Source organism: Plasmodium vivax, chromosome 14, assembly GCF_000002415.2.
Source record: "Plasmodium vivax chromosome 14, whole genome shotgun sequence".
NCBI lineage: Eukaryota > Apicomplexa > Aconoidasida > Haemosporida > Plasmodiidae > Plasmodium > Plasmodium vivax.
The window spans coordinates 659558-682883 of record NC_009919.1 but is presented as its reverse complement, the minus strand read 5'-3'; the positions used below and the strand labels follow the sequence as shown (position 1 = coordinate 682883).

At 46.2% G+C, this 23326-nt stretch overlaps 7 protein-coding genes across 7 annotated transcripts, besides 20 other annotated features; 4 read left to right on the top strand and 3 right to left on the bottom strand.

The window, feature by feature from the left end:
- Nucleotides 1–385: 385 nt before the first annotated feature.
- Nucleotides 386–423: a microsatellite.
- A 133-nt stretch (nt 424–556) lies between these two features.
- PVX_122555 (hypothetical protein, conserved) lies at nt 557–3025 on the top strand (the record flags this gene model as incomplete). Its single annotated transcript, XM_001617024.1, has 4 exons — nt 557–1018; nt 1227–1288; nt 1565–1597; nt 1727–3025. Exons 1-4 carry the CDS (start codon nt 892–894, stop codon nt 3023–3025), a joined length of 1521 nt encoding a protein of 506 aa, XP_001617074.1. The 5' UTR covers nt 557–891.
- Nucleotides 1593–1617: a microsatellite.
- Nucleotides 1683–1820: a microsatellite.
- Nucleotides 2047–2067: a microsatellite.
- Nucleotides 2203–2223: a microsatellite.
- Nucleotides 2480–2512: a microsatellite.
- Nucleotides 2643–2678: a microsatellite.
- Nucleotides 2961–3035: a microsatellite.
- Nucleotides 3036–3399: 364 nt separating this feature from the next.
- PVX_122550 (lipoate-protein ligase, putative) lies at nt 3400–5322 on the bottom strand. The gene has a single exon (XM_001617023.1). The coding sequence runs from the start codon at nt 4914–4916 to the stop codon at nt 3645–3647; it is 1272 nt and encodes a 423-aa protein (XP_001617073.1). The 5' UTR covers nt 4917–5322; the 3' UTR covers nt 3400–3644.
- Nucleotides 3688–3733: a microsatellite.
- Nucleotides 5323–5797: 475 nt separating the features above from the next.
- PVX_122545 (Cop-coated vesicle membrane protein p24 precursor, putative) lies at nt 5798–7556 on the top strand (the record flags this gene model as incomplete). The annotated part of the gene is made up of 4 exons (XM_001617022.1): nt 5798–6423; nt 6624–6741; nt 6985–7155; nt 7371–7556. Exons 1-4 carry the CDS (start codon nt 6281–6283, stop codon nt 7554–7556), a joined length of 618 nt encoding a protein of 205 aa, XP_001617072.1. The 5' UTR covers nt 5798–6280.
- Nucleotides 7557–8385: 829 nt separating this feature from the next.
- Nucleotides 8386–8405: a microsatellite.
- Nucleotides 8406–8575: 170 nt separating this feature from the next.
- Nucleotides 8576–9118, top strand: PVX_122540 (hypothetical protein, conserved; the record flags this gene model as incomplete). Its single annotated transcript, XM_001617021.1, has 2 exons — nt 8576–8732; nt 8904–9118. 2 exons carry the CDS (start codon nt 8576–8578, stop codon nt 9116–9118), a joined length of 372 nt encoding a protein of 123 aa, XP_001617071.1.
- Nucleotides 9119–9689: 571 nt separating this feature from the next.
- On the top strand, nt 9690–11521 carry PVX_122535 (hypothetical protein, conserved; the record flags this gene model as incomplete). Its single annotated transcript, XM_001617020.1, has 1 exon — nt 9690–11521. Exon 1 carries the CDS (start codon nt 10091–10093, stop codon nt 11519–11521), a length of 1431 nt encoding a protein of 476 aa, XP_001617070.1. The 5' UTR covers nt 9690–10090.
- Nucleotides 11522–11651: 130 nt separating this feature from the next.
- Nucleotides 11652–19345, bottom strand: PVX_122530 (hypothetical protein, conserved; the record flags this gene model as incomplete). Its single annotated transcript, XM_001617019.1, has 2 exons — nt 11652–18890; nt 19334–19345. The coding sequence occupies 2 exons, from the start codon at nt 19343–19345 to the stop codon at nt 11652–11654; spliced, it is 7251 nt and encodes a 2416-aa protein (XP_001617069.1).
- Nucleotides 13686–13708: a microsatellite.
- Nucleotides 13753–13774: a microsatellite.
- Nucleotides 15125–15147: a microsatellite.
- Nucleotides 17373–17430: a microsatellite.
- A 135-nt stretch (nt 19346–19480) lies between the features above and the next one.
- Nucleotides 19481–19514: a microsatellite.
- A 623-nt stretch (nt 19515–20137) lies between these two features.
- Nucleotides 20138–20160: a microsatellite.
- A 622-nt stretch (nt 20161–20782) lies between these two features.
- PVX_122525 (hypothetical protein, conserved) lies at nt 20783–22999 on the bottom strand (the record flags this gene model as incomplete). The annotated part of the gene is made up of 1 exon (XM_001617018.1): nt 20783–22999. The coding sequence occupies one exon, from the start codon at nt 22997–22999 to the stop codon at nt 20783–20785; it is 2217 nt and encodes a 738-aa protein (XP_001617068.1).
- Nucleotides 21086–21111: a microsatellite.
- Nucleotides 21892–21923: a microsatellite.
- Nucleotides 22475–22497: a microsatellite.
- Nucleotides 23000–23051: 52 nt separating the features above from the next.
- Nucleotides 23052–23084: a microsatellite.
- Nucleotides 23085–23326: the final 242 nt, after the last annotated feature.

Sequence of the window (23326 nt, the reverse complement as noted above, 5' to 3'; positions counted from 1 at the left end):
TGTGCACTGAGCGGGAGCTACGAAACGGATATCCCCGATTACACTTCACAGTGGAATAGCTCCATTGAAGGGGAAAAAAAAGAAAAGTTAATGCCGCATAGGGTCACATTTACAATTTGTTCAATGCCCCTCAGCAAATGAGTTTTCCCCTGTTGGTTAATTTCCCCCTTCCATCATTTTGAGGGGTTCACTCTCTTTGGCTGACTAGTTTTGGGTCTTCCCATGAATTGAAGGGGCCCCGATGAGGAAGCAAAGCGGCGGGGGTAGAACAATTTGGAGGGAAAAATAAAATTACAGACGTGGAAAAAAATGACGAAGTGGTCAAGTGGTCAAGTTGTCAAGAGGCCAAGTAGCCAAATGGTAAAGTGAGAGGGATATACTCCCGTGTATGAGAGGAGGAACCCCCGGACGTTGTATCCCTAGGCCATATACCCTCGCATGCGCATGTGCAAGTGCGCGTATGTTCATGTACGTTCTTTTTTTTTTACTCGCCCCGGCGTGATAGTACACCCACGCGGAAACCGTTTTGAAAAAAAAAAAAAAAAAAAAGGGAGAGGTATAGGAATGGGAATAGGAATGGGGAAACCATCTCGAAGAATAAACGTTGGAAAATCGGCCATTCCAAACTTTTAAATAAGTCGAGAGGGAGATGGGAAGAAGCGCTTTTTATGCTTCTGCACAATCTTATACATGCACGTACGCGTGCGAAAGAACGATTAACGGATGGTTAGCTACATTGAAGAGGGGGAAGAAAATCACCTGACTTGGTCATACAAAAAAGTTATTTACTCATAAAAATATTCCAGTAGAGGCCAGGCGCCACATTCGTTCCCGAGGGGACTCAGAAATATGCCTTAACGATAAGAGGAGGAAAGTACATACTTCAGCATTATGATGAAAAGCTATTTATCGGAGGAAGATAAATTGAAGTTAACCATAAAAAAAAACTACTTGGAGAGAGATGCCATTAAAACGAAAATTTTGAACTACCTAAATAGGTTGTCGTACCTCTGCTCAGGTATGTACGGAGCAGCGGAGCGGCGGAGCTGAGGGGGGGGGCGTTTTCCTGAAAATGTGCCACCACCATTCCAGGAGATCCTCCCCCCCCGCAAGTTGTTCGTTCAGAATTTGCCTCCATCTGCAACTTTGGCGGATTAACTCGTTTTCACATTGTCCCGTGTTGCTCCCACTTTGGTATGTTTTTTTTTTTTTTTTTTTTTTTTAAGATGACAAGGATGAGCTTAACAGAAGGGAAAGACAGAAGTGGGGATTCTTCGGGGAGAACTTGGTAAGCGCGCCTATTTGGCGCACCTTTTTGGTGCACCTTTTTGGCACAACTTATCATCTCACCCTGCTGGCGTGGGGCTCCATCGAGGAAAGAGGAACTTCCCACTGCTCCGCATAATTGGGGGGAACCTGCCTGTTTTGAGGTGGAGTCTCTCTTCCCTCCCAACAAAGCGTTAAGGGAAAATGTGACCTGGCGAACAAATCGACTGCGCCACGTTTTGCCATTTTTTGACATTTTTCCTATTTTTCTCGTTTTCCCCATTTTTCCCACTTTTAGGAGTACTTCCCCGAATTCAGGGTAGAGAAGCGGGTAAGTTAAGAAGCCCGTGGGAGGGCGTGCGCATGTGCATGTAAGCGTAGACCGCCCATTGGCGTGCTTGCACATCCGTCGTTTGCTGACTGCGTAGGAATAAACGCTTCCCTTGCTTCAACTTCGCAGCCCAAGCTAGAGGAAGACGAAACGACGGTGACGAGAAACAGGAGGCTTCTGCAGGTGGGGCTGTTTGAGCACCTGAAAAAAGCCAAGGATGCCCTGGAGCAAGAAAAAAACAACGAAACGGTTATCAGGCAACAAATGCAAAATAAAAGAGTGGAACAAAAATTACAGGAAGAAAAAAAAAACTCAGAAAAATACCAACTTGACGAAATAGAAAAAAAAATAATTGCACATATAAAGGAAATGAAAAATGTGGACTCTCATATAAAAACAGACGAAGCAAAATTGATGAAATTGAGCCTAATTAATCATTATGAGAAAATGAAGAATTTCATAAGCACGAATTGCCAGCCAACCATTTTCTGGTGCCCCTTTAAATTTAACTCCAGGACAGAAATGCTGCAAAAGGAGACGGACAATTTTATTAAAAAAAAAATCGACGCGATTAAGGAATCCAATTATGAGGTGGACTTTGAGGAGGAGCCTTGGTTGCGCCAGTTTCGGAACTTGAAGGAAATCCTGCGCAGGCGCAACAGCGGAGGGAAAGAAGGCGCGGTAGAGAGGGGGGCCAAGGGAGCGGTGGACCACGCAGGTGAGGCAGGCAAGGAGGGCAAGGAAGATGAGAAAAACGAGGAAGGCGAGGAAGAGAAGAAAGAGGAGGAAAACGAGGAGGACGAAGAAGCCAAGGAAAACGACGAAGCCAAGGAAAACGACGAAGCCAAGGAAGAGGACGAAAACGAGGAAGACGAAGAAGCCAAGGAAAACGACGAAGACGTGGCGGGAAAGAAATCCCCCAGCGGAAGCCACTACACCGATGAGAAAGAGAAAGACACGCAGGGCACCCCCAAGAAAAGCAGCAGCAACGACTCCGACGTGAACACCCTCCAAAAGGGTAACGCCTGCCCAGGAGGGGGTAGTAAAAGCAGCGACGAATTTTACCCGGACAGCACCGGCGATGAGGACTTGAAAGGTAAGGAGGCGCGCGAGGCGAATGGCGCGGATGGAGCAGGTGAGTCGAGCGAGGCGAACGTGACGAACGAAACGAGCGAGGCGAATGTAACGAACGAAACGAACGAAGCGAATGTAACGAACGAAACGAACGAAGCGAATGTAACGAACGAAACGAACGAAGCGAATGTAACGAACGAAACGAACGAAGCGAATGTGACGAACGAAACGAACGAAGCAAATGTGACGAACGAAACGATCGAGGACAATGACGCCCCCGGGGAAGACGCGGACGCGGTTGAGAAAAATGCCGGGAAAAAAAGAAGGGGGAGGCCCAAAAGAAAGGGGAGGTGAGGGGCTGGTGAAAAGCCAGGCTGGTTTCCCGTGGGGGACCACAGGTCGCAATGGGAAATGTGCATACTGTATAAATAAATACACACACTTGAGATGGAAAATTCGGATGTGGCGGAAACGAAAGGCCGAGCGCGCAGTAACAGCGGTAGCAACAGCGGCAGCAGCGGTGGCGGTATGGCGTGCGCGCGAGGCGCTCGTCTGCCATTCACACGCACTTGCCCCTCTTAACCAAAACGGTATTCCCCCACTGCTTCTTTTTAGTCTTTACGATTTTTTTTTTTTTTTTTTTTTGTCCTTAGCTTTTTTAATTCGTATATGATAAGTTACAAACATGTGCACACATAAATGTGCGCGAATTTTTTTTTTTTTTTTTTGTAACTCGCCCTTCCGCGCAAGCGTTCGGGTGGGTGAGAGGTGCAGTGCATAGCATAATGTCAAACTGGTTGGGATGAATACACGTCGGTTGATTAAAATGGAGGGAGCGATTTGCTGGCGGCAGAGTACCACATGTGTACTGTTCGGAAGTGTAATGATGCGCGATGGGGAAGAAGAAGCCTCACAGAAGTGCACCACACTGATAACACAACTTCTCCAACACCACCCCGCGAAGATGGCCCTATCAAAGCTCCTGCAAAATCCAGTCGGTCACTTCCCTCAGGGAACCCTCGTTCTCCACCTGCAAACCGCGCAAAAACGAAGCGACGCTGTCCTTGGAATACCTAACGTCGTTGTTAAAAATAAATTTCAACTGCTCCACTAAGTTGATGTCCAGGCAGTCCGAAAAAACATTTCCATCTTTAATCATCCCATCGGATACATTAAAAAAAACCTCGAACTTTCCAAAAGGGAATTGTTTGCAAAGTCGGTTTTGAAACTTGGGACTTTTCCCATAGCACCAATCCCAGTCCTTCAGCAGATTTAGGTATTTTAGAAATTCTGGATTTTTCGTGATGCTTTCATTTGTGTCTACGTAATGGATATTAAAATGTTTCAAAATGGGGGACGAGTGGTCGATTAAATTCGCCACGCTCTTTTCCCCTTCGCTGAGATTGGCATTTCTGTTTGAGCTGACCTGTTCAGGTGGATTGGCTATCTTCTCCCCACCTGTGTAGTCTTCCACCTTCAGCGTAGCAGAGCAGCTCGCTTCTCCCCCCTCGTTGGGAACCCCATTTTTGTAAAACGCTTGAAATTCTTTAATCAACGCGTAGCATAAATCCTGGCAAGTGATCTTCGGGTTAATCTCCTTCAAGTTAATGGTCCGAGCGTTTACACTAGACACGCCATGTTTTGTATATTTTATTTTATCGGGAGTTAAGTACCTACTTAGAACGTCCTTTTCCAGGTTAACCATTATAGTCCCGTGGTGCAGGAACCCATTTTTCATTTTCTTAAAAGCAGAGCCTGAGCATTTTCTATCATTCACGGTTATGTCGTTTCTTCCCTGCCTTTTCGCCTCAATGGCAAAGTGCCTTTTTAACGTTTTTAAAATGATGGAGAAGTTGTCATCCGTACTTAGAGAGTTATTTAAAAAAGTGAAACAAAGATTTTGCAGATCATGGTAGACTGCTCCTCCACCTGTGAATCTACGAGCCACTAGGACATTATCTTCTTTTATATTTTCTAAATTACATTCGCTCCAAATGTTTTGGTTCTTTCCAATTATAATCGATCGGTTGTTTCTCCATAAAAACAAAACAGGGTCGTCATACCTTTCAATTGAGTTCCCATTTAAGTGTTTCAACAAATCGCTGTAATTATTTAGTAGAAAATTTTCTAGGGATAAATTAAAATGGATGTTGTGGCTGTTCGAAATTAGGATTAGTGGGTTCGCTTTCTTCGTCCTTTCTGATGCGTACCACCTTTTCAGGGCCACATTCGTTCGCTGCTTCATTTTGCGGCGCTGTCGGTCTCGCTTCGCTGTGCGCGATGGGGGGCGGTGTGTGCATATGTGTGCTTCGCGCTGCGGGGAAGTGGTGGATCTGCGGCGAGCATCCGTTGTAGTGCGTCCTCTGCTGTGAACAGCCGTTGTAGTGCGTCCTCTGCTGCGAGTAGCCGCTGTCGTGGGGGCTCCGCGGGGGTTCTTTCGCTGCTTCACCGTTGCGCGCCCCGCTTCATTTTACGTTATTTTGCTTTGCTACGATGTGCTATCCTTTGCTATGTTATGCTTTGCCTTATCCTTCCTGCTGCATTTTTCTGCATTTTTGGAAAGTGGCTCCCTATGTGTGCTTCGCGTTGCCCCTTGGGGGACTTCCACCGGTGTGCCAACAAGGCTGCCTCGCAGGTCCGGGATGGGTGCCACAAATGGATGGTATAACTGGTCATTGTGGGGCAACTAGCAGGCGAAGGGGCGAATAAGCGGGTCAGCAGATTAGCAGATGAGCAGATGACCGGGTGAGGGCATTCCGTTCCTCACCGTTCGGGGGTGCACAACGCGCTTGCCCTATGCCACTGCGTTAAACTGTATCCGGGGAAAAGGTACAAAAATGATGCGCATCTCCGGCTAAACAGCCGTGCAAATCCGCCGCGCTGATGTTCACATAAAAAGTTCCTGAATTCAGTATTTCGCACGGACTTTCATTTTAATGCCCTCTCATATGTACCATTAAAGTGTAACATTTTTTTTTTTTTTTTTGCTCCATTGTGTATAAATACGTTACTACATACTTCGCAGGAACGCATGACGAATGAGAGTGCAACATTGTCATTGGGCAGTCTGCCAATCAGTTAACCATTAAATTAGTTGACTTTTGTTTCTTTTTTTTTTTTTTTGGTGAGTCAAAACGGAAAATGTATGGCCGGGGATATTTAGCATAACCTTTTTTTTTTTTTTTGGCCAGTTTGCGCTACTTCCTCGTGTATTCACTTGGTGAGTTGTATTTCCCCTTTTTTTCAACACAGCTAGTTTATGTGTGGATACGCACGATCACGTTTGTTTGTAAAGGAAGGCATTGGGATTTATCAGGGGCATAGCTAAATTCAGTTCACCCCTTCATCGCAGCAGCAGAGTGGAACGCGCGGGTGCATACGTATGCGCAGACGCACATTTGGGGGGGTACACACCTCTTAGGGGAATTGGAACAGGAGGCACCGCAATTGGGGTGTCACCGCACAGTCGTGGGAACCACCATACGTGCATACACACGTACACACATGCATAAATATACATGTATATATACACACATACATACCTGTTCATACGTGCATGTATACACACATGTGCGTGTATGTGACGAGACCAACACGTGAAGTGAAAAAATGGCCTTTTTAAAAAGCCCCGCTGTTGTGTTACTCCTGCTGGTGTTGCTATTGCACGTAGCGCGCTGCACCCACTTTATCGTAGGTCCTCTGGAGAAGGACTGCCTTCACTTCCGAGTTGACAAAAATAACATCATTGTTGGGTAGGCGCGAGGGCTGAATTTTTTTTTTTTCGCCCATCCAACTGAGGCGTGGCGTGGGCATGTATATGTGATGATGGTCCACATGTATATAAACATGTGTACAGTGGTAGACATGTGCGAGTGTAATCCCACTGAGGATATCACACTGGATGGTAGACATGTAAGCACGCCCACTATTACTTCCCCCCTCCCCCCATCAGGTCGTACGAAATAATCGACAAGAACGCATTATGTTTAATGTACATAGTTAACAGAAATGACAAAAAAAAGGAGAAACTTTTCAAGTCGGAACGTGTACAGGACAAGTTCGAGATTAAGGTGAGCAAATCGGAAGCACGCCAAGTGTTAAATGATTATTCACTTTGAAAACGTTTTACCGTGCTGTTTGTATCCGTTTGGAAGGCGGGGCAGAGTGTGAAAGTGTCTCCACGAGGGGGAAGATATTCATATACATACTCTCCTATGTGTGTGCGGATGTACGTATACACATTTCGTGTACCAGCACAACTTTCATGTTAATTTATTTTCCCCTTTTCACCTGAACAAATTGCAAAATGAAAGGTTACAAAGCCTGGCGCCTATTCCTTCTGCTACGCGAACCATAAAAAAACAGAAATAACAGTAATGTTCACTTTGAGGGTGAAAGAAAGCCACGACGCTGCCGACGCGGAGTTGGGTACAGCTGATGATGTACAAAAAATAAGTAACGAAGCATCCCAGTTGTATGAACAGGTAAGGCAAATTTGAAGTCACTTAAGCATTTTTTACCTGACTTGTTCATATGTATTTTTTTTTCCTCTACCCTTTTTGTACACCCTTCTGTGTGCATGTTTATTTTTTGCCTCATTTTTACCTGTGCGTTTACGTAAAATGTGTAACATTTGTTTTTCCTCTTTTTGTGGCAATCGCGTTATTTGCTCGTTTCATTCCCCTTTCCCTGTTGCCAGTTCTTTGAAGTCTTTGAAGAGCAAGAAAAAATGATGGAGACGGCAGACTTGTACAAGCAGTTTAACGAAAAAATGAATTCGAAATTAATTCTGTGGTCAGAAGTACAAATAATACTGCTAATTCTGTTAACCCTAATTCATATATTCTACATAAAGTCCTTTTTCGAAATAAAAACCATCGTCTAGTGTGTTTTTTCTCCGCGCAACGGCATGTACAATGTTTCGCGCGGTTTTCGTTCCCACGTATGCCATGTGCGCTCATAGCAGGTACGCAAGTACACACACACACACATATATATATATATATATATATATACATACCTACGTGAATGCATGCACAGGCATGTTTGGCGTAAACACATCCCTGTTAATATACGTACACATGCGCATATTCGTGGAATGTTCCAAACGCGTCTCCCCCGAATTTTGTTTTGAACTGTACCCCCTATAAAAACATGTTTTTGTGTTATAGCTTTTGAAAAACTTTAATTTTTTCCTGTGATTTTTAAAAACATTTTTCCGAACTGGTGGAATGGCGGCACAGCATCGCGGGGTCGTATGGCGACGGAAGATGGGTCTGTTTTGGGCCAACAATGAGAAAAAAAAAAAAAAAACGTAAAATAAAACAAAGGAGGATACGACGCAAATTTTGTCAAGCCCCACCGTGTCAAGCGATTAAAAATCAATTGCTACACCTGCATGGGAAAAGAACCAGCTCACAATTCCTGCGATGGATTCTTCCGTAAAAGGCGTACAGTACACCCACGTAGGCAATTTTTTCCTTGACAGATAAGAAAATATGCTTTATCTGTGCATCTCCCAAATGCTTTACATCGTTTGTAAGTTCAATAAAAAAAAAAAATTTTGCCCAAATTTTAAGCTTTTTTTTTTTTGTCGCGAAATGTGCGTGTAAATTTTTCTTTTCCTTCTTAAATTTGGAACACGTTAAAAACTTCCTTTCGAAAGCAATTCCAGATTTGCATCGTCTAATGTGTTTACGTTGAGAGGCGGAAAACTAGAATTCCCTATTTGGTTCGCGCTTTGGTGCTTGGCGTCGGCCTTCAACACACCGCATATGTCATTTGGGGTGAGCATTCCACATTTGTGGCGAGCGTTCCTCCTTTTTGGTCAGCCTTACCCATTTTGGCAATCGTTTCTCCTTCCCCCTTTTGGCCACCATTCTCATTCGAGCACACGAGGCTATAATGGTACCTGCACTGGCGAGAAAAGTTTTTGTCAAAAATAAGCTAAATGACAATGTTACCATTAAAATAAAGTACATGTGTAGGAAGAAATTTGCCGGCGTGAAATTCTTAGATGGAAATAGAACCGCCGATGAATCCATATATTTTAAGAAGGAAGGTACAACTCGCCCGATCTGCACTTGAGCAAATGTGTTGCTGTGGAGACTTCTTCATATGTGGAAATGCTCACAGAGGTGTTCCTCCTTAGATGGCAAAGTTCCCGTAGTGTGGAGAATCCATATGTGAGTCTCCCTCTTTTATGCCCCTCTCATTTGTGCCTTCCCCTTAGATGAAGCTTTGCTAAAAAACTTGCTGAAGAATAACCCAGACCTAAACCCAGACTTCCATTTCACCGATGCGGAGGGTGGGATTAACAATTTGGCCAACGACCTCTGTATGGTTTTTTCAAAGCATGGCATAAAGGGGTTAAACAATAGTGAAGCAATTAGGGACGTCATTAAAGTGTTCGAGTTGAATGGATACAGGAAGGTGCTCGACCAGTGATGCGTTCCTTTTAGGAGGGAGACGCGCCGGTTTAACGTAGCAGCACATATTGGGGGGGCACTCCACTGGAGGGAGCAGTCGCCGTTGTGGAAATTTCACCCCGTTTAGCTTGAATTTGGGCCAAACCGCTGCTATACTGGGGCACATCTTTCCGTACGCAGAAACGTTCACACACACTGCCGCGGTGGAGGAAGCCCTTCCAAGAAATTCTGCGTACCCACTCGCGGCTAACCCATACGCATGGTGAGAAAGGCCTCTCCCGCTAGGAAACCGCGGAATAGCGGAACGGCGGAATGGCGGAATAGCGGAGCGCATGTCGGCCCACCCTTTTTACAACTTTTCACATTTCCTTTCGCCACGCTTTCCCTACATTTATAATTCTACCCTGTTGGGATGTGTGTCCCTCCCCTTTTTTTCCTTTTTATTGAACCATCCTGCGTGACGGATTTAACACATAATTAATTTTCACTGCTCACATTTTAAGGTGCAATTTTTGGGTACTCCGCACGTCGGTAAGATTGTAAAGGAGTTATAACCCCGCTGCGGTTTCCACTTCGAAGTAAGCAAAAGAGGGGAAAAAAAAAAAAAACGCAGGAGGGGGGGTACCTCCCTGTGGAAGAAGTGGCGTGCAAAATAATCACCACATGTGGCCCTCTTTTAAGCGGCTCCAATGTGTCGAAATATATTTCCCCTCTGTATCATTTAAGGAGTTCCAAGGGGGTGTTATAATGGGCACAAATTGATTTTATAAAAAGGCACATTTTTGTAAAGCTCTCCACGTGGCTCCCTCCTTTCAACTGTCCCTTTCGCCGCAAACCGTTGAGGAGAAAAAGGGCTAACCAGATATTCGCTCACAGTTGAGATAAACGCTCTGAGAGAAGAGGTTCCCCTGTGAGAGGGGCTACATGGAAAGACCAGCAGGAGAGCAGTCGTAATGGGCATGATGCGAATCCCCACAACGGTGTGGAAAGGATGAAGGCACCAGCGTGGCGAACCTTTGCACATGTGGGGAGGAGAAGCTTCGGGAGTTCCTATCTGACGAAGAAGCTGAAGACGATAAACGACCGGGCGCTGAAGTACCACGAGGATTACATAAAATCGTTGGATATCCTGGAGGGGAAGAACAGAAGCGTAATGAAGGAGATTTTCCCGAACAAGAAAAGCAAAATAAATGATTTGTTTTTTCAAAGATGTGGAAACTCGAGCGGAGTAGATTCATCCAAGGTGGCAGCAAAATTGGAAGAAGATGCAGACCTGTTGGATTTGCACACATCGGAGAGGGGTGCCTACCAACACGAAATGAAAAGCATGACGTTAGACGAATTTGGAAGTGTAAGAATAGTGCATAACAACATCCTGGAGGAGGAGGCGGACTGCATGCTGATCCCGATGGTATCAAATTTTGTCCCTTTAAGTGGATTCGGGGCGTACGTACTGCATAGAGGCGGGAGAGAATTAGTAAAGGAAATATTCATCAGCATAAAGGCACTAATTAAGAAAAGAATAGACGTATTGAATGAACACAGAGAGGAGTACCTATCGGGAAGCAAAGACAAAGTTGGAAGAGAAAAAGAGTTTAAGAAAATGATAGAAAATGCCAAGTCGTTACAAGTAGGAGATGTTATTCTATCAAAGCCTCATCAAGTTAGCGACAAAGTAAAATTGCTAGCCTTTTTAATAATGCCATATTTCTGGCAAGGAAATAATTACGTTTCTTCAAATAAGTTAAGATTCTCTTTCGCTAGTGCGTTAAGGCAACTAAATGAGTTGTGCATTTCGTCTGTCATCCTACCGGATATTGCATCTGGTATTTATGGCTACGCTCCAAGTAGCTCCAGTCACATACTCCTAAACGAAGCAGTCGAATCGATTCTACAGATTGGTGCCACAGTCCCAATGTACAATTTGAATTCCATTTCTCTCGTTGATAAGGATGTAAATACGTGCAGAACTTTTAGTGAGGCACTTGAAGATGTGTGTAGAAGTTACCTACCGCAAAAAAAAGTGCTACCCGCCCCCAAGTACTGGAATGTGGTAAATAGGAGGCTGCTGGAAATTCCCTCCAATGTTATTCACTTTTGTAGGAAGCATAACAAAATATCTTTTAAAAAATATCATGGCATTATCAGGCGTAAGTTTCAACATTATTATAGCAATATTAGGCCCTTCAAGTGGAGAGCTTCTAGGGTCATCGAACCGAACCCTTTTCTTGTTTACCAAAACTCCGGGGAGCCCAGCTCCTATCAGTACGGCCCCAAGCCCCACTACTACAAGGGCGTGTCGCACACGCTTTACAATGTCGGCAGGAAGGGCCTGGTTAACATCCGCGTGGGCCGCCACGGCAAGCTGCAGGCGCTGAAGAGGGTGTCCAGCATTTCGCTCGAGACGAAGCCGCGCCTTTAGGGCGCAATCAAGCGGGGGCACAAAAGAAGTAGGAATGGGAGAAGTAGGAATGGGAGAAGATATGAAGGAGGAATGACGAACGACGGAATGTAGGACGCCCGCCCACACTGCACCGATCAGCTCCCCCCCTTTATGCATCACCGCTTGAGGGGGAAGCGCCGCCCCGAATTTTAAACATGTAAGGCCACGTGCTGCGCAGTTCCTCCCGGAGGAGGCCAAACAGGCGATAGTACTGAAGCAAGTGGTCCCGCTTGTTCCTCCGTCTGTACCGATGAATGAGTCTCCTCCTGATGCTTCCTAAGCGGCTGAGGCAGGGGTAAAGCGGGCTGCTGGCATTGAACACCCGAGCGTACCGCAGCGCCTCCAAGGCAGTATCAACCAGAAAAAGTTTGACAAATTTAATTTTCCTATTTTTTATAAGTGACTTCCTCAAATAGGAAATTAAATGAAAAACAAACCTCGTGTTGTAGCAATCGTTATAAAAGGCATTAAACATTCTCTTCAGCGTTTTAATGGAGCAAACGAATTTTAAGATGGAGGTTTTTAGGAGGAGGAAATTATTTTTATACGCAAAGTAGGTACTCTGTTTATTTCTGTAGATCATTTTATTTTTTTTCATTTTCGATATGACATTTCGCATGATTCGATTTTCCACCAAAAATTTCATGTAGTTTATTGGGGAGTTCTTTTCTACGATGACATTGTTAAGGTGCAGGTGGTTCCTGATCGTCGCGTCCTGTTTGTTCTTCCACTGGCACGAGGTGCTGTGCACGCAGTTGTTGGCGAAGTCAAAGGTGTATGCGTTGTTCAGCCATTCGATCGGCGTCACTCCGCGGGGGGGGGCGGCGGCACGGAGGTAAGCAGCACTACGGAGGTGAGCAGCACTACGGAGGTAAGCAGCACTACGGAGGTGAGCAGCACTACGGAGGTGAGCAGCACCACGGAGGTGAGCAGCACTACGGAGGTGAGCAGCACTACGGAGGTGAGCAGCACTACGGAGGTGAGCAGCACTACGGAGGTGAGCAGCACCACGGAGGTGAGCAGCACTACGGAGGTTTCCACACGCAGATTTTGCGCTTGTCCGCCGCTTCCTCCGCCACAACCGCTTCAACCGCCTCAGGCACTTCTTAACCCTTTGCCTGCCTCTAAAGGATGCTCTTCCCGTTAACCTTTTCCTTTTTTCGAGCAGCTCCTTCTTCAGTTTGCCAATTTGCGCCTCGGTTAGCTTTTTTCCTCCCCCTTTTTTCTTCTTCTTCATGTGGACGGTCCCCCTTCGTGGGGTGACCCCCATTCGGGGTTCTCCACTGGCAATGCTACACTTTGCGCGACTTGCCAAGTTCTCACTCAGGGGGGTGCTCGGCACTGTCTCGCTGCGCTCAGGGGGTGGCTTCCTCTTCCGTTCTGCGGCGGTTACTTCGCTGGTTGCTGAGCCGCTTCTTTGGCTGCTTCTTTGGCCGGTTATCGTGCTGCTCGAGGGGGTCCCCTTTGGCCCCTTTGGGGTCGTCAAGTACGGGTCCGGCGAGGCGCACTCGGTGCTCAGCGTAGGAAGATGCCCCGATGTGCACGGTTGCTGCGGCAGGGTCGGGCGCTTCCGCCGCTTCTGCCGCTCCCCATGGTACCTCTTTCCCCCGCAGGGAACTCTCTCTCCCCAGACATTCTCCAACAGTAAGTCACTCCTATAAATAAGGGGGAGCTTGAAAATCTTTGTCTTGGAGGAATTTATATTCCCCCCCCAGATTTTCCTCGTGAGCAGCAGCTTTTTAAATCGCTTCATATTCCTCTTGTTAACAGTTATGAAGAGGAAGTCATCAATAAATCTGATGAGCAGGGAATTTAAATTCTGGTAATTCACCCCCTTTGCTTTTTCATTTTGCGGAAGGGGGGAGGCCGTTCTTCCCTGGCCCTTTTCCGAGTAGAGCACATTTTGAAAATCTTCATTTCGGTCCAGATAGGCGTAGTAGAGGGAGCACAAAATGTTGGACAAGCTGAACCCTTGCGGTAGTCCGCAAATGTCGCTGATGATTTTTTTGTCTTGAAAAGTGAGGAAGTGTTTTTCCGCGGGCGTGCGGGGGGTCCTATCGAGGAAGTTGGCGGCGCAGTTAGCGGCACAGTTAGAGGCGCAGTTAGAGGCGCTGTTAGCGGCACAGTTAGAGGCGCTGTTAGCGGCGCCGTTAGAGGCGCTTTTATAGGGAGAATTGACGACGCTCCTATCCGGGTAATTAGCAACGCTCCTATTGGCGCAATTTTGGGCGGCCCCTTCCGAACAAGTTCTGCTCGCGCCTTCCCCTTTTGCCAGCGCGGCCGTTTCGCCGCCATTCCCCCCGGGCCTTCGCCCCACCAGTTGGTCTTTGTTCCGCCTCGGTAACTTAGCGGGGCTGCCCTTCACATCTTCACCATCGTCACGTTCCGCAGCGGTGGTGGCAGCGCTTATCGCAAGATGCCCCCATTCGAGCGAGTTCGCCCCGTTTGCATCCCGCCCGTCTGGTGGGCAAGCCCCCCTCCCCCTTTGCGGTGTGCTGCCCATTTTTTGGGTGGCTCCCTCAAGGGGGTTCTCCGTAAGGTCCCCCTCTTCCACAGCTTTCTCCGCCGCTTTCGCTTCCGCTTCCGCTTCCACTTCCGCTTCCACTTCCGCTCCCCCCTGCAGGCGCCGCAACTGGTCGAGCTTCCCCCTGCTGCGCAAGGCGCGATAGACGTCTTCCCTTTTCCCCTGCTGGAAGAGCTGAAAGTAAAAAATATTTTTCCTCTTCATTTTTATTTCCTTGATGCTGAAATAAATGTTCAAGTAGTAGTACCTGACGATGGTGATGATGGTCATGAAGATGTCCCTCATTTCTACCTGCACGCTTTTATACGAATCTGAAAAAATATACAAGTCGGTGCAGGAGGTGTTCTTAAAGAACTGTCTCAGTAGGAAGCCGTGGCACTTATTCGAATTAGATTTTACAATGAGCTCTCGCAAATTCTTAATGCAATTGATGCCAAACTCTTTCACATTCACAGGGTAGTAGGTCAGGAGGGAGTTATTCATATAGTGGTTATACAGACGGAAGGATCTTTTAAAAACGTAAATAAACTCAAAGTTTGTAATTCCGTGGAAAAAATGCTTCAACATTTTGAAGAGATAATTATGGTTTATGTGTTCGTAGCAATTGGAGAAGTCCCCAATGCAGATGTATGCATAGATGATTTTTCCTTTTTTTAATTTATTTTTTATATATTTTTTATTTTTCTTCTTCCGGTAGAACCAGTTCTTCAAATAATCCAGCCACTTCTTCAGCTTCAATTCCGTTTCGTTTGTCTTGGTTAGCGTATTTCGAAACAAAGCGCTGTTATTATTTCTTACATTTCCCAGACACTTTAAAGAGAAGTTGCAGATGTGATTTAAAGAAACAGGGTTGAAGTTTTTTCTGTTGTATTTTTTTCTCCTCGAGTTTTTCTCTTTGCTATCTCTTTCCATGTTATTCAGTATGGTGTGGAAGTAAAACTCGCTGCTTTTTTTATTTTTTAAAATTTCCCGGATTCTATTTTTTACACTCTCTGGGATGTTCAGCGTGGACAGGTTTATGAGCGGCCTCAGCCCTTTCTTCTTCGGCACCCAGTTGATTCTTAGCCTCTTCGAGAAAAAGCGGTTTATGGCATTCAGCTTCAGCAGGAAGTTCCGCTTCTCTATCACGCTTTTTATTTTGTGCACGTGGGTTTTCTTCGCGCTCTTCGCACTCTTCGCAGTCTCCGTCTTTTTCGCCCTCTTCTTCGCCCGTTTCTCCACCCGTTTCTCCGTCTGCTTCTCCGCCCTCTTCTCGGGTGGTTCCCTCCGCGGGCTGGTCTCCCCACACATCGCTGCCCTTTCGTCTCTCCCCCGTTTTGCCTCCCCGCTGCCGACGCGCTTGATGCCCATCCTTCTCTCAACCCGCTTGACCAGCCTGTAAAACCGCTTCACATAGTTCCTTTTCGTTTTCTTAAAAAAGCGCTTGCAAATGAATCTAAACAGGTGTCTCTTCTGGTCCGAAAAATGCACATATTGTGCAAATTGTTGGGCCCCCAGGGGGGTCATTTTCGCCCCATGCAGGAGGTACCTTTTCCTGAGGGAGAAATACTTCTTCTTCACTTTGTAATAAAACTTGGTTAAGAAGGGTCTGACCGTTTTTTTGCTGAGGGTGGTCATTTGGTAGAGGTCTTCGATGCGTTTGTTCGTTTCGGGGGGGGTGGTCCTCCCCCGTTTTGTGTTCTTCCCCGATTGGAAGGTTTCCTTTTTTTTTCCGCTTCGTATTGGGGCCCTTTTACGCGTCTCTCTTTTTTTCCCCCCCCCGTTTGGCACTGCTAGTGGGCGCTTCTTCCCCTTCTCGATTTGTCTGCCCCTGATTTGGAGCACACGGGGAGAGGCACTTCTGCCTACCTGTTTGGTCACCCCTTTTCGTACGCTACTACTTTTTAGTTGTCTCCCTTTGGATGGGGTACGACCCTTCTGGAGTTTCCCCCGCTTTAGGTGCCCACCGCGCGTCCGCCCCTTCTCCCCCGACTCGGCCCTGCGCTTCAACTTCTTGCCGCGAAAATTCTGGTGGTAGAGACAAAAGTTGGAAATTTTGGTAAAGTAGCTCCACAATTTCCTGTCAAAAAAAATGGTTCTGTAAATGGTGTGCTCCGACTTGGTGAGGAAAAAGTATTTTCTAATTACTGGCATGATGAGGTAGTTGAAGAGGAAATAAATGAGTCTGTTTAGAAAGTGCCTCTTCAGAAGGGCTATGTTAATTTTTTTCTTCTTCTTCAAATATTTCCTCCTAAGGATCTCAAACAGGGGGGTGTCTTTCTCCGGGTCGAAGAATCTTACTTGTTTTCTCCTCCTCTTTAATTTCCACGTTTTTTCTTCTTCATAAGGGGTGTGTGTAGGGAGGGGAGTGGAAGGTGCTGGGGTCACCAGTTGGGTTTCCCTCCCCCCCAGTGCACCTACATCAGCATTTTTCATCTGCATGTGGGGGGCCCCCTTCTGGAAGACACTTCTAACCCTGATGTGCTTCATCATCTGGTCCATGGTGAAATTTTCTTTGTAATTAAGTAGGACGAAATTTTTCACATTTTTTATGAAGACCTTAAAATTGTGGCGACTGCCCAGAAGTTTCACGGGCACACATTTCTTCGTAATATGGACGATGAAATTAACAACTTGATAGGTTTTAAAAGAAAATGAAAGGAAGTCATAATTTTTAAAAAACACATCATACATTTTTTGTTTAATAAATTTTCTGTTTCTCCGTATATTTAAAATTTTATATTTGTGAATAATGCGCGATTTGATCGTTTTAAAAATTTTTCCAATTTTATTTTTCATTTTATTTTTTGGGAAATACTGGCTATACAATTGATCGAAATTTGCCTGCCTGGTATTTCTGATGAACTGTTCGAAGTGGCCGTACACATGTTTCAGTATCTTCGTTTTTTTCAGTCGGGCGGCCACGTTGTCGTTTCGTTTGTCTTTGCCCCTGCCGCAGAGGGGCGCGTTCGACGCGGTTGATGCGGTTATCGCGTTCGACGCGGTTAACGCTGTGGGTGCTGCCAATGCTGTGGGTGCCGCCAATGCCGCCAACGCCGCCAACGCTGTGGTGCCTTCCTTCCTTAGCAAACGGAACGATATGTCATTCTTCTTCGAGTTGCATTTGATCTGCTTGGAAATTTTATGTTTATACTCATCAATAAAGTTGTTGTGGAAAAAGTACTTTTGATCTGACTTGAAAATGTAATTCAGCAGGTGGTAGGTGAACAGGGGGACATTTTCAATTTTTTCGAAAAGGATCTTCTCATTTAGGAGGAAATTCTTGTACTTGTTTGTCGTGTTATGCTGCAGGATGTTATTTCGATTGATGATTATTTTGCTCCACTTTTTCTTCTCCTCCTGCGGGGCTTTGCACTTCCAGGTGCTGGGAGGCTCCCTTTCGGGTTTCTCATCAGGGAAGAAGCTTATCTGCGGGAGTGGCTTTTTTTGTGCGTTTTGCTCCTCCCCTTTTGCTGTCTCTGACCCGTTTTCCAAAACGTCCATTTCGGTGTGGCCCCCGTGTGTGTCTTCCGCCTGCTCGTTCTCCTTCTGCATCTGCTTCATCTCCTTGAGGAACTCATTTTTGATGATTCTCCCACTGCACTGGACTAGGTAGAGGTGGTTAACGTACGAGTTAACTTCGTTCCTCCTCACCGTTTGTTTTTTCCTTTTGAATAAATATTTATATTGCCGTCCATCCGTTTGTGTGTCATCTGCACGGATGGATCCCTCCCTTTTTGCCGCTTCCCTTTTCATTGCAAAATTTAAGCGGTCTGTTTGTTTTCCCCCCTTTGAAGCGTCGTCTGGGGTCATTTTCTTCTTCTTGCGCTTCCCACCTGAAATGACTTCTCCGTCGCTGCCCCGCTGGTTGATCTTCCTCTTGTTTGCGCCTTTTACACAATCGGCTTTGTCAACATATTGGGATTTTTGTTTGGCGGATCCCTCCACTGGGGCATCTTCCCTTTGTAGGTCCCCTGGAATGCCGTTTCTCTCCGAGGGGAGAGGCTCCCCTTGGGGGGGGTCCCCCTCTGGGTGGCAGCCCACCACTTCGCTGGTTACCTCGCTGAGAAGCGCTCTTTCAAGGGGGAATCTACGCTGGTCCCTCTGGTAAAGGATCTTCACCTGCTTTGCATTGTATGGGAGCTTCCTCTTCTTGGAAAGTATCCCGTCTTGCACTTCCCTACTGTCATCATACTTCAGCTCAACGTGGCTGACTACAAAAAGGAGGGAATTCTGCACAGGGGGCTTCTCATTCAGGTTAAGAAAAAAAAAATCAGATATGAAGATAAGTGTATTGGAGAGGAGGTAATTTAAAAATTCAAAAGAAACATAATTAAAGAAAATGTCCCAAACTTTCAAGCTGTAAAAGTAATCACAGCAGTTTTTATCTTGATAGGAAAATTTGGTGGAGTTAAACAGCAGCACGGAGTTTTTGTAGATTTTACTCTTCTGGTCAATTCCCTTTTCATTTAATTTTTTTTTTATATGACTGTACCCCTGTTTCCAATTGAGGATGTCGTTTTTTTTCTCTTTGAAGAGGAAGTCCCCTTGGTGGTTTCCCTCCAGTCTCTTTAAAGTCAAATCTTCTAGCAACAAAACATTTTGCAAAAAATATTGAAAGTAGAAATCTTCTTGGAAAAATGTTTTGTCTATGAGTACTTCGTTTAGGATGAACAGCTTGTCCTTCTTCCTCTTGGCAACGACGTGTTCTTTTAAAATGCTCGCGGAGAATATCCTCCGGAACTTCTCGTCGTGCTGGAGCGCGTATTCCCCCAGGGTGTGCGCCTCCACCTTGAGCTTTTTCTTCAGGTACGTTTTGAAGATTTTTATTTTCTTGTCTGTGCACTGGAAGGTGTTTCTCAAGCGGGGGCCACTCCCTACACAGTTGCAGCGTCCTACACAGTTGCCGCTTCCCACACAGTTGCCGCTTCCCACACAGTTGCCGCTTCCCACACAGTTGCCGCTTCCCACACAGTTGCCGCTTCCCACACAGTTGCCGCTTCCCACACAGTTGCCGCTTCCCACACAGTTGCCGCTTCCCACACAGTTGCCGCTTCCCACACAGTTGCCGCTTCCCACACAGTTGCCGCTTCCCACACAGTTGCCGCTTCCCACACATTCGCCGCTCCCCACTTTGTCGCCCCCATCCTCGCATGTGCCGCGCTGCATCATCGGGGTGCCTCGCTGTATCACTCCCGCTCGCTGAGTGTTTCCTCCGTGGGGGGTACACATGGGCACGCAGACTGCCACACGGACTGCCACGTGCACTGGCACACCAACTGCCACACCAACTGCCACATTATGGAGGGGTACTGTCCGCGCGAGGAAACGTGTTGCTATTTTCTTTCCCTCCAACGTTTGTGCAGGCACGTCCTTTTTTGGTGGGTGACCCGTTTGGAAGAACGTCAGCCGTGGTGATGACAAGGGATGATGCACATGTGGGGAGGAAGCAAACAACTGCGTTGCGCTTAAATGGGACTACTCATCGTATGCAAGTTTGTCACCGTGATTAGGGGCGTAATAGGGGAAGGGGATATACGAAAAAACCAAGCCGCGGTACCATACGATTTACCAAAATGGGGCGTAAAATATACGGAATGCGGAAGTGCCTAGTGTGAAGGCAAAGGGGAAGGAACTGAACTGCCCCTTTTCAAAATGTTGGAGGGCTGCTTCCCTTGAGGGGCATCCATATTTATTCCACCTCAAATGTAAGATGCTCATTTTTTTTTTACCAATTTTGTGTTCGCATGGAGGGGCTCCTGCCCTCTTCGACTTATGAATTATTTGCCGCTTGGGGGGAAATGCAAAGCGAAGCGGCGGCAGTGTGTAGGCCTGCTAGGCAAACAGGCCTTTGAGTATTTGCCACACAGGGTGGGCGGCTATTCACCCTTTTTGCACAACATCCGGGGTGAAGGTCTCCCCACATCCCATGGTTCCTTTCTTCCCCCAAAAAAGAAAAACAAAAAAATTCTCCCCCTATTTAACGCTTCCCTTTTGGCAAAAATTTTGATTCTTTTAAAAACTAACGTCGCTCGAAGTTGTATGACGTCCTTGCAAAAAAAAATAAAGCAGCAATAGCAGTACAATAACAGTGGCGCAGTAATGCTACCGGATGGCACATACGAAGCAAGGTGTGCAGCGAAAATTGACTGTTCTGGTACTCGCTATGAGAGTACGCATGGGATGTAGGAGGGGGGGTCTTTTCCTTCGACAAATGGTATATACCCAATTGTGGGAACGCAAAAATGAAGAAAAAAAAAAAAAAAATGTACAATTAGGTAAAAAGTTTCCCCTTTTCGCTTGCACACGATGTTCATATTTATTGGCATGCCGTGGCCAGCGGTCAGGCGTACATATACAAATATACAAATTGCACAAGGGGGGGAAGAGGTGGAAGTGGTGGAAGAGGAGTGGGGAAGGGGACAAACGAGGGAAATGGTATCATTTAAAAAAAAAAAAAAAAAAAACGCAAAGGTGCGGCAAAAAAGGGGGGTTGTCTCAAAAGGGAGCCACGCGTATGTATATGGACATACACATGGGTAGACACATGTGGCACCCACGGAGTTTTCACAATACAATATTTTGCAAGCCGAGGGGTGCAGATTTGCCCTGGGCGAATGGGTTTAAGGGGGGCGCGGCAACGGTGGGGCACCCACAGGTTGGGAGAAACTGCTTCGTAGCAACTGCTTCGTAGCAACTGCTTCGGAGAAACTACTTCTTAACGGGTGCCCAGCGCATCATCCCTGTGGCACCTCAATCTTTTCGACGCGCGCTTTCATGCCGTCGATGCTCGCTTCGACATCTCCCAGGAGCATAACGACGATCTCCAGCTCATTCATGCTAATGTCCGTGTTCTGGTAGGTCACCTCCTCCTGGTCGGGGCCGCGACTACGTGAGTCCCCATTCATGTTGGTGTAAAAAATGGAATTGGCGTCTTCCTTCTTTTCCCTTTCCAGTATGGCCTTCTCCAATTTAATTTGGGTGTGGAAGTGTCTAATTTTGCTCTGCAGAAAGCAAGCAGAGGGTTGCTCCACATTCACAACGAAGTGGTAAAAGGGCTTCAAATTTTTGTTGAGCAGAATCATCTTGATCATGTTCAGCACGACGGTGATGGCGTCCACGTTGAGGAGCACGGACTCTTCGCTCACAAGCATGTAGATGATATTTTTTACCTGCACGCCCAATTTATTTATTTCTTCAGCTAATTCTTTTATTTTGGCTAGCTGAGTGGTATCCCCCAGGGGGGGGGCAGCATCCTGTGTTGGCGATTTATTTCTCTGCGTATGGACAGCCTGGTTGAGCAACTTTTCAAAGTCTTCATTTTTTTGGAACTCCTGTTTGGTCGCTTCCACCCTTTTAACAACACGGACCATCTGTTTGTGCATTTCGTCCTTTAGGAAGGAGGCGATTAAACTCCTGGCGTAATCCGGGAGGGACTCATTCAGCAGCTTATAATAAAGTGAGTACAAAATATCCCATTTGAAATTCCTCATGATGATACACACAGCGTTGTAGACCGTCTTGGAATACGTTTTGAAAGTCTTATTATCATGAATGGTACGATGAACAGTTTGTAAAAATTCCAGGGGTCTCCATCTGAAATTATAAATATTATAGAACACCGCTCCATCTCTCCTCTGAATAACGTTAGATAGGAAGGCACAAAGGCAGATGAGGTGATAAGCCTTAATTAACAGATTCTGTTTAGCATCCTCATCTGCCTCCGGAATGCACAGAAGTAAATTGTAGCTATTTCGAATCATCAAATTGAAGAGATATAACTCTGAGTATATTTTTGGGAAACAAAAGTCATTTATTTTTTCCACAAATATGAGGTAGCAAAGGATGGAGATTTCTAGGGTAGAATTTTCCAGAGCACAAGCTTTTGCATTGGGCATTAATATATTGACATTTTCTAAAATGCGCGAGATGTTAGTATTAATTATGCTTAGTCTCCAAATGAGGGCTGAAAGGCAATCCTTCACCATTTTTTCCCTCCTCTCTAGATATACATTTGAGGATAGCTTGGAATAAATCTCTACACATTTGGGATACTCCAGATGGTCGTAATGAATGTATCTTATCATCCTCTCGATGTTTTTATTGATTGGCAGTTCCGCATGATGGTAGCTTATGACTTTCATAATGAATGCTATGATGGAGTGTAGAGCCACGTCCTGCTTGTCATCCTCCTGCGTCTTTATCGATTCATCACACAGGACAGTAGCAAATTTACACATGGAGATGAGCACATCTATGCTGGTTACATTATCATTGCAGTATGGTTTTCCCTCTAGGCTGTAGAATTTCCCCAACACCAGGGGGAGCATCTGGGCGATATATTTTGCCCTTTCTAGGGCTATTTTGTTAACTGCATGAGCAAAGTACTCCAAGGAGAGTAACTTATACCGATAGCTTATTTCGGATTTATGCAAAATGTTATTAAACAAGACGTAGCCATTTCGTGGGGATACATTCCTACTAAGCACGTACATGATTTGCAAGTAATTTACATTCTTCGTGCATGTCCTTATGAGATCCTTTCTATAATCTTTCGTGTTGAATCTTCTTAACTTATCATCCTGAATGAGTATTCTATAGTGAGGGTACACCTCGTTGTAACTCTCATCGACCCATATTTGTCTCTCCTCGTGATTGTGTAACGTCAGCCCTGCGTCTACGCAGTCCAGCTCATATTTCTTTGGAATTTTATTTACGCTCTGTATGTACACTACTACATCTGCTAGGAAGAAGCATGCGTTTCTTTGAAAATCCCGTGCGTGTATGTTCTGCAGAATATACTCCACTAACCCGTTCGTGTTTGCTATTCGGTCCTTCTGCAGATACTCCTTCAGCTGCGCTAGGTGCTGCTGAAATTTTGGGCTCCCCTCCTTTAGACACTCCAGCAGCTCCTTCACCTCGTCGGGCAAGGCGCCTTCCTTCTTTTCGCTCATCGTCGCGGGGAGGCAAGCCTGATGGTGGGCGAAGCGAACGTTCTTCTTTGAGGATATTCCCCAGTGCGCCCTTTACAGAGGTGAACGCGTCTGCTCGCCCTGTGCGACTTTCCGAGAGTAGCCTCTCTGGGGCAGCAACCGGGGGGCGATGTACTCTCAGGTTCGTTCGCGGCCTCGCGCGTGCATCTTTTCCTCACGGTTCGCGGTGCAAAATTGGCGGCGTAGAGTGGGCAGCCCAAACAAGCGGGGTGGCTCAACCACACGTGGCGCCCAAACAAACGGGGTGGCTTAACCAAACGTGGCCGCCCAAACAAACGTGGCACCTAC

What these genes read in the sequence shown, in the direction of transcription:
- PVX_122550 (XM_001617023.1), bottom strand. Translation starts at nt 4,916, where the DNA reads ATGAAGCAGCGAACGAATGTGGCCCTGAAAAGGTGGTACGCATCAGAA.